At 34.9% G+C, this 9,669-nt stretch overlaps 1 protein-coding gene across 1 annotated transcript; it reads right to left on the bottom strand.

Moving 5' to 3' along the window:
• Positions 1-2,070: 2,070 nt before the first annotated feature.
• Positions 2,071-8,729, bottom strand: LOC146138140 (protein lin-28 homolog A-like). Its single transcript, XM_083394526.1, has 5 exons — positions 8,720-8,729; positions 8,427-8,540; positions 2,714-2,824; positions 2,412-2,574; positions 2,071-2,245 (listed from the first exon to the last, which is right to left on the bottom strand). The coding sequence occupies exons 1-5, from the start codon at positions 8,727-8,729 to the stop codon at positions 2,071-2,073; spliced, it is 573 nt and encodes a 190-aa protein (XP_083250652.1).
• Between the last annotated feature and the right edge of the window lie 940 nt (positions 8,730-9,669).

Here is a 9,669-nt window from a genome sequence, read left to right as displayed (position 1 = left end):
TTAAATTGCCGATGTGTTACTTGCGATATATTGGCCATATTACAAAGAATGTATAAATCGAAAAAAACACAAATATTACAATTGACCATGCCTGCAAGCATGTGAGATGTCAATAGCAAAGGCTGGTCCAGGATTTTTATTTAGGGGCCATGAACATTTTCAGAGATGGCGTAACAAATTTACGTCATAACGTGATGTCATGATATTAGTAATCTGAACAAACTTCCTGTTTCCGGTAGAAATGTGCAGCTGAAATTCGACCTAAAGGAAATAGTGAAAGCTGATAAGTAAAGGGGTAGCCTACTTATCATCAGCGGGGTAGCCTAATGATCATCAGCGGAGTCGGGTAAAAATAACCCGAGTCCGACTTCCAACTCCCGAGTCGTACTCCGGCCAAATGTAAGTTTGCGTCGACTCCCTAGCCCGGCTCCGACTACACATTTACGCAACTAAATTAAGGTGGATATTCTGCAATCCACTCATATGGGTGTCATAATTGATCCAACCGCTGTAGGCTATGGTTAAAAAATATTTCACCATTTACTATTACACTTTTACAACCTACATTTTCCGCCTTAACAGCTTCAAAATTTGTAATGAGCATGCGCATGTCGGACTCTAGACTCGGGTAGTTTTGCGCGGTCTTTCTCGAGTCCTGAGTCCGACTTCAGCAAAACAAACCGACTCTGTCGAGTCTCGAGTCCGACTCCGACTCCGCAGCCCTGTTATTGACCATAGCTCTATCTAAACCATTAAGTTAAAAGTTGACGCCAGGTGCAAAATATATATAGTGCGTTTATCTTGAATAACTTTCAAGTTGAAAGAAGTATTAGGTATAAATTATGATAGATTGGCGACATTGCAAAAAAAACCTAATGGTATTGTCGCGAAAAAATACGCATTATATTTTTGAGGAGAGTCTTGAATTAACAAGGCGCTAGCCAATAATAACAATAAATACTGAAAAATTTTCGAAAGCGCCTCAAATTTTATCGTTTTAGGCCTACATTGTTTGGGTTATCGGAAATTCAAAGGCGAATAAACTCAGTTAGGCTATAATTGAAAGATTGTCATAAAACATCCTAACTTATAATTAAAAGCCAAATATTTTTTCCATTAATGCAAGTAATACAGGCACTCGTACCCAACACTGGACCCGTCACTGACTATGAACATTCGGTGTTTTAACCTGTAACACTAAGGTGTTACGCATCATCGATTGACATGGATGTGGCTATGTTATATTGCAACGCAATTTGCATTGGACCAAGCAAACGACAAATAAAACCTGAGCATGCAGTAAACAAAATAAAAACGGCAACCTTTTAGGGAAAAAGTAAAAAATTGAGGTGTTATTTTCAAATACGATAAAATATGAAATCATGTCATGAAGCTAGGGTTTGAAAATTATGAAGCCACGCCAAAATTTTTGTATGTCATGAAAATTAACATTACTACAAAATTATTGATAACTTGAGTCCCAACTTGTCTTGAGTCGTAATTTTTTAATCGAGTTCTTTGATGTGTGGAAGTTGTTTTGATTTCATGTTACATGACAAAGTTTCACCCCACTTCAATTTATGCTATAATTTTTCGAAACAGCTAAATTTCTAACATTTGGAATTTTAACAAAAAAGGAAGAATTTGAAGCAGGGGTAATTTTTTGGCCAATATGTATAAATTTCAGGTAGGCTATAGGGTGCTCTGTGATGAATATGCTCTAACATAGCTATTATTATCATCATTATGTAGTTTTATGTAGTTTTCATGGCAACTGAAATAATAAACGAGCTATTCTGAAAACTAATGTTACATACACCAAATGAAATTAACAACAGTAAAACTTGGCAAAATGGAGCATACAGAAATCATTATAACACCGGTAAATTTACAGCGCAACAAAATATTCAGTTTACCTGAGAAATCATCAATAAAATATCAGTGTATACCTATACCCAATGGGGCAACTTTTTAACTCAAACAAAACATATTTGAGTTTATTTTTTAAAAATGAGGTAATCCTTGGCTGAGGTAGACGACATGGATAAGGCTTGAAATTCTTTCGGCATATTATACGTCTTTGTTTGTGTCATTTGCCTCTTTAGATTCCGAAAGCTGTTGGTCCTTTTTTCCAGGACAATCTAGCACCAAATGATCGACGGATTTGCAGTGATGGCACCGTTTAGGCAAAGGGGGAAACTTGCATTCTTTTGCATGGTGTCCTACTTCGTCACAATTGTAGCATCTATGTACAATTTTATTTTTATAAAATAGTAACGTGTAAGGCAGTGATTTCTAACCAGTGTTACGTGAAAGATCAATAGTTTATTGCCTTTAGTGTTCCGTGACGCAAAAAAGGTCGAAAACACTGGTATAAGGAATAGTCTGTCTAGATTAGGTATATAACTTGCCTGTCTGGTCTTTTTCTTCGTTTATGCTTTCGTTCACATCCTACACAGTCAGCTCCATCAGGCCCGCATACATTCGTGGCTTCCCAGCCTTGCGACGACTTTCTAAACCACAACTTGACGTGTTCCCCTTCGCGCAGACTCCGAAACCCATTCATTTTAATAACTGACTGAAAAAGTAGGAAATTTATCGTTGCATTTCGTCAAAATAATTTGTGACATTACCGAATCAATATTAACAGAGCATTCTGGCTTGTTTGCCATTATACCTTGATAAACGTATAGTTGTTTGAAATCGGAAAGACTTGCCTGGTATACGAATACATCTATATCTTGCTCTTCCTTTTCGTCTTCTTTGTTTTGAAGCAAAGTGATAAATCCAAAACCTTTATCAGCGTTAAACCATTTGCATTTTCCTAAAAACGAAAGTTTATACATTCAAAAAATAATTAATCTGACTCATCATGCCTTTTCAATGGTTTCAATGCCAAAACTATTGCGCATGCTTATTGTTTCAAAAGCTCCCTTTTGTTATAGTTTTTGGATCGGCCTTTCAATAGGGTATGGACCAGTGGTTCTCAATCTTTTTTGTTTCTGATGCTTTCAAATAGTCGCGGACCCCTTACATTTTTCTGGTGTAAAAATGTCTGTGTTTACTTCTTTTAATAATTCATTATATCTGTCTAGTTCAGTGGTTCTCAACCGCCGGTCCGCGACAACTTTCCTGCCGGTCCGCCAAATATATTACCATTTAATATTTTGATTGCAAAATGCAAGATGTAAAAGGCTTGTTCATCAAATTTAGAACTTCACAGGTAAAAAAACTTCAGTAGAACCACGTATAACACGTATGATATCAAAAAGACAGCAGCAAATTGCTCAATAAATTAAAGTTTGCATTGTTTGCTTCTAAGTAGCATACTTTTGTCATAATTACATTTTGGGTTGATTTTGAGGTCCACCGGTCCGCAACATTTGTTTTAAAATTTTACCCGTCCGTAAGCTTAAAAGGTTGAGAACCACTGGTCTAATTCACCTTATGTTGAGTAAAGTAACAGACAACACCACATTACTTTATGACACGTTGTTTTTAATGTGATTTCTGCTGCTGCATCTCCGAAGCAAATCTTGAAATGCGTGTTTGTGGTTTCGATAATACTTAACGCATGTCATCTTTGCGAATGTGAATAATGCTGCCCTCCGTCTTACAATCTATTTTTGTTACATCACTAGGGCGATTAGTTTTTGACCTAAAAAGTAAGAAATTTTGACACATTTTGAACTAAAAATAATTCATTTTGACAAAATTTTGACGTATTAGGAAATACATCGATTTAAAAAATACTTGTTGCATAAAAGTACTGCATTAATGTTTTGACGTCGTCAGTCATTTCTTTTTGATGGTTTACTGACGACCGGTGGGTTACAATTCAATTACTTTTTCAGGATTATACAAATCTTTTTAAAATGGTTAGTTAATATTTGTCAAAAGCACAAACAACTTTTAAAAGGCCAAAGAAAAACAAGACGTTAGGTATTTTAGAAAATCTTTAAGCAAACAGTTTGGTTAAAATACATTGTAAAAATAATTGCAAAAAATTAAAGACCTAACATATTTATTAAAATATAAATTAATTACAAATTTCCACCAAAAAACGCAGTAAATACTGTGCAATACATTTGTTGAAATCAGAGATACACAACTTTCTGAAGCAATAACGAACTTTGTGATTAACCAGGCCTGGGTGGTTAAGTCTGTCGGCTTGCGTATACCGTATAGTCCTCTTATGAAGATGGAAAACATCAAAAAATGTTTTTCAATGTAATTCAAAACTTAATTCGATAGTATAATAAACTGAACGACAATTTCAAACAGCTCACTACAGCGTTTCTTAATTTGGTAAACGACGTCTGTGCATTTCGTAAACGATTTTGACTTGAAGTAATTTTGACGAATTTTGACATAACGTGTAAATTTTTACAAATTTATTTGACATGTCGAAAAGTAATCTCCCTATACATCACAATAAAGTGTTACGTCACACTTAATGCGATTTACAACATTTTGCGATGAAATTTTATCACTTACCAAGATTGTGATTAGGCATGTTTCCCAGCGCTATTTAATTTAATAAAGGTATATTTACAAGTTTTTGAGGACACCCTGAAAACGTTTTGCGGTTCCCCCAGGGGATCCGCCTTTTTTTTTATTAATTTTATCCTATGATTTTAAACTCCACGTCCAAGTGTTGAAATTCGTACTATTTAAGAATACAATTTTATTTGGGACATATTATTTATAACAGTGGTGAAAATGTACAGAAACTTAGTAAACCGAAAGTCAGTTTGTTTGGCTAAAAGATAAATAAATTTCGCTCCAAAAGCATCATCAGTATCTGTGTTTAGAAAGAACAGTGTGGTACAGTTAAAAGAATAACGAGTTTGGTTCAAGCTACGATAAGTACAAAAATGTGCCCAAATGAGTTTTATTTGAAATCAGCGAGTCGAACCGGAACCGAACCGGAACTTTATGAACCGGTTTTGGGTCATTTTTTCAAAACCGTAACCGAACCTGAACCGTTATTTGAACGATTTTAAGGAGCCGAACCGGAACTGAACCGAATAATTTGAAAGAACATGAACCTTAACCGAACCCGAACCTGTTAATAAAAGCGGTTCACTCCAGCATGACGTTACAAATTGTATTTTAAAAAGTCAAGTTATTCCATGTTTAAAGTTTTATGAATAAATTTAAATATTGAATAAAAAACATTGCTTTTTTTAGATATTTCAATAAGAGTTGCCGTTTTTTTTAATACGTCACGTAACTTTGATTGAATGACTTAGTATTCAAAGATTATTCTCTAAATTTATCGACCCACATTTTGAGATTTAACGCAACTTATATTGTATCCGAACCGGGACTTTATGAACCGGTTTTGAAATAACGATGGTCGAACCGGAGCTGAACCGGAACTTTTAAATTGCTCCGAACCGAAACCGGAACTGAACCGGATTCCGAAAAAATCCTTGTACCCGAACCGAACCTGAACCGGAAAAGTCAAACGGTTCGACTCCCTGTTTGAAATACATACAACCAAAAAAGTTCCCAAATGAGTTTTTCGACCTACCGGTACGCACAACCATAAAAGTGCACAAATATAAAGGTTTATTCCAGCTGCGTGCGACTAAAAATGTGCCCAAATTTGATTTATTTGAGCTACGAATGACCAAAAAAGTGCCTTAAATTAGTTTTATTCGAGCTACGTGCGATGAAAAAAGTTCCCAAGTTAGTTTTATTCGTACTTCGTGCGACCAAAAAATGCCCAAATGAGTTTTATGCAAGTTACGTACGGCCGAAAAAAATATGTTTTTATTTTATATTTTACTAGACGAAATACCTGGAGTTGCTCAGGTTAAATTGAGTACCTAAATTTAGCTGGTAACCGACTATACCGGCGATGTTAATCAAAATTAAACAAAACATCATGCCGTAGGCTCTTCATCAGCTATTGCATATTACGTTGTAACATGTCTGTGTAAATTTGCTATCCTCGTGGTATGTCTTATTGCCTAGACTATGTAACGCTACACTTTCCGTAATTATACATTTTATAGGGTACGGCCAGTTTGGAATTGAATCGACTAGCGTGGTATAAATTATAGCAATCGTCTGCGTAATTGTAAAACATGGAATAAAATTGTTCGTCTTTGTAAACTAAAACTTTCCTATGTTTATTTGTTTTAACAGGGTACAGTGCAAAATTAATCTATAACCTAAAAGCAATGCTGTGTCATAAAAGTCATCTAAATTACCAGCCTTAATTTATGTCATTATAAACAGGAAAGATGCGAAAGCGCACAGTCTAAAATTCTGAATTCAACCAAGGCCAGTAAGCTGTTGCCTCATAATTACTAATACGTGTTGTACCATACTTGTGTAAATTTTCTGAAGCCGCATATAATATGCGATTTAAAAGTGGGTTGTTGCAATTTATCACGTAACCAAATTGCAATGTTGCTGTTTGTTTCTAAAATGGAACGTTTAAATACCCGGCTTGCACAAAATACTTAGCTAATCATGCCACATATCTTACGTAACGAATACCCGTGACATACTTCGACTGGCAATCACTAACAAACGTAAAACTTTAGTCGTATCACAAATTGTTTGACTTGCGTTATATTTAGGAACTAGACGAAATACCCGGCGTTGCCCAGGTTAAATAGAATATTTACCGATTATTCGTAAGATCCTCGTAAATGACATAAATAATGCAAACATATTTTTTTAAATGTCATAACAAATTTGCTTATGCCTAAACGTTTGAAGTAAGTGTCACTAAATAGAAATTTCAAATCATGTGATGTGAAGTCGGTTAACTATAACGCACAACACTTGGCATTAGGCTTTGGCCTTAATCACTAACGCTAACAAACGGCTTAGAAATAAAAATTCAATTCTTCGTAAATTTGCGAACTCTACCTAAATTTTACGCGTAAACAGGCATCAATAAGTTCCTAAACATAATAGTCTTAGTTGGAAACATTAAAATTTTACTTTTTTACTGAAGGAAATGTACTTAGTTTTATTTTTTTATTTCCCGGCAGGTAAATTAAACTTGGACTATCTTTTACGTACTGCGACAACAAACGCGATATTTTGCGAAATCTGCCAAAATTTGGCATTGTTAACTTGAGTCTTCACTTGGAACGTTGCACACGTTTGTTAGCATAGTTTATAACAGTGGTTCTCAACCGGGGGTCCACAAAAACTTCTAAATATACCTATGTTAAATTAACTAACGCTGGGGCTTGGGATATATGCTTAAACACAATCTTGGTAACATTTTTTTTGCATGTTGTAAATCGCATTGAGTGTGACGTAACATTTCCATTGAGATGTAACACAAATATATTGTAAAATGACTCGGCGAACATGTTGCCACACACACACGACACACACATCTCACAAACTTTCTCTTTTATTATGTAGATAATACGTAATCCCGGAACCAAATCCCCTTATGACGTAATAAACATCGTGTTAAAAATAAAAATTGCTTACTGTTCAAACCGCTGCAATAAATGCGATATTTTGCGAACTCTATAAGAAGCCATGAAGCTTTGGCCTAAAATCTAAACCATTTCACGAGTGTCGAGCAGGTTTGTTGTGCAATACCCGTTTACTAAAGCCGAATCAAATTATGTTTAGGATACGACCCATGTGGTAGCAATAATTGTAAGACCTGTGTAATGTTCAAGCCAACTCTAAGCCCGACACTAAACGGCGGAAAATGACTTTGCTTCTCATTTAAAAGTATCGCGAAACCTCTTGCTTGAGAAAGCGCTTTCTTCGCGCACATTGCACCATCTCCTTTGCAGTGAATATCCCCGCCCGGCGTCCGACCGGTAGACAAATCAAGCCAAATATGTTTAGATAATATTTTGGAATTTTAAAAATCGGAAGTATGCAAAATAAGACTTTTTACATCTTGTAACTTAGTTGGAATTCGAATTTGCCAGTTGGGTGAATTCCGAAAATTTACATGACGTTAAAAAGGGTTAAAAAGCAGTGGTTGGCGTTTGGTTAAAGTTAAAAGACTGAAAGAAATGAAGAATAAAAAAGATCTTGCGCGGAGCCCGTTTAGGCACTTTTACGTTCAAGAATTTCGGGATTTCAGGCTCTAATTTTCGGCTCATGCGATAAATTATAGGCACCTGAGCGAGGGGTAAAAAATGAAAGGAAACACTGCAACACACTTGGTATCTTTTGAGTATTATTACGTCGTGAAAGTGAGATTAATTATCACATTTCATAAAAGAGCTTACTTATATTTTCAAATACATTTTAATTTTTTAGGCAGGGGATTCATATTTTCTATAATATGCATAAACATCTGTCGCTAAAAAAGCTTTGCGTTCACCAGTTAAGCTGCCTCTTCTGTTAAGGCACACTGGTACAGGGTTTAACATAAATAACATAGGTAAAATATAATACGATAAATATGTACGCACCGAAACTTTCGACCAACTCTTGGACTTCATTGTCGTCCGTTTGATGACTGCTTGTTTGTTTAGAAAACTTATTTGCCTTGTCGTTTTCCAATTTGGTAACTTCTTCTAACTTTTCTGGACAATACAACTTAGAACAGTACTGTTTCCATCATACCAATAATACAAAATACGATACACACAGATATAGCCGATAGATACACTAACGGTGAATAACAGAGTCTTAATAAGTCAACTTAAGTAGAAAAAATATTTTACAACATCGTTTGATAAACAAATACTGGTTGTAAAATTACCGTCAGTCATCTTAAATAATGGTGTTCCATCCGCTGGATCGACAGTTGGTGATAAACATAGGCTTTATCGGACAAACTTTGTTTTAACCGAAAATATTTTACCTAAAAAGCACAGATTAAAGAAAATATTTTTTTTTAGTTTGTCTTACAAAAAACCTTATAATGCTCTAGAACGAGTGGAAACTGTTTTGCTGAAGGACAGTATTTAGCAAACAAAACATCGCATTAATATTAGAAACAGAAAAAAAAACACCTATTCACAAATAAAAAAATATAAACGGCTAAAGTTTATCATATTTTTGAAATGAAACTATAGGAAATACATCTATTACACTCCAAATGCCCTCGTGTGGGACTCAATTAACAAAAAAACAAGTTGCGGTCGCGACCCCGATCACCACTGTAGGCCCAATAATTTATTGAAAACGGTGTTTAAGACTTTTTTATATTTGCGGTGGAATATTTAAATTATTTTTGTTGTTTTATAAACGATTAAACAAAAGGTTTTTTTTATCTTTTAATCCAGATATGCCATTTGAGTTTAATTGCCATGTTTTTTAAGGCTGGTTGTAAAAGTCGTTTATAAAGTAGTTAAAAGACGAAACAAACATTTTGAATTGGTATGCTAAGTTTATACACACTTTTTGTATCATTTTAATCCTTTTATAAAAAAAATTGTTTTAAATGGTAACCTTATACACTTTGCCTAAAAAATCATTTTAAAACTAATTAAAATATTTTTAAACAAACGACAGCAAAAAAAGCTTTTGAACATCGCCAGGACTGCGCGGACGGCGTCAAACAAAACATGGCTGGTTGATTTTACGCGCAGACGCATTGCGACGTCATCTTTACTACGTCGGCTTGCTGACCGCTTTAACACATACTTCTATCTCAATATCTACGCGCTACAATATCTTTTCGGGTGCATTTAGTTTTATTAGCACCTT

The sequence above is a fragment of the Ascidiella aspersa genome, chromosome 7 (assembly GCF_963924565.1).
Source record: "Ascidiella aspersa chromosome 7, kaAscAspe10.2, whole genome shotgun sequence".
Taxonomy (NCBI): domain Eukaryota; kingdom Metazoa; phylum Chordata; class Ascidiacea; order Phlebobranchia; family Ascidiidae; genus Ascidiella; species Ascidiella aspersa.
This window is presented reverse-complemented; position numbering and strand designations above follow the sequence as displayed.

What these genes read in the sequence shown, in the direction of transcription:
- LOC146138140 (XM_083394526.1), bottom strand. An exon ending in AGAGTTGGTCGAAAGTTTCG is followed by an intron (nt 2,825 to 8,426) that starts GTGCGTACATAT and finishes TTTCGTTTTTAG; the next exon opens with GAAAATGCAAATGGTTTAAC. An exon ending in CGAAGAAAAAGACCAGACAG is followed by an intron (nt 2,246 to 2,411) that starts GCAAGTTATATA and finishes AATTGTACATAG; the next exon opens with ATGCTACAATTGTGACGAAG.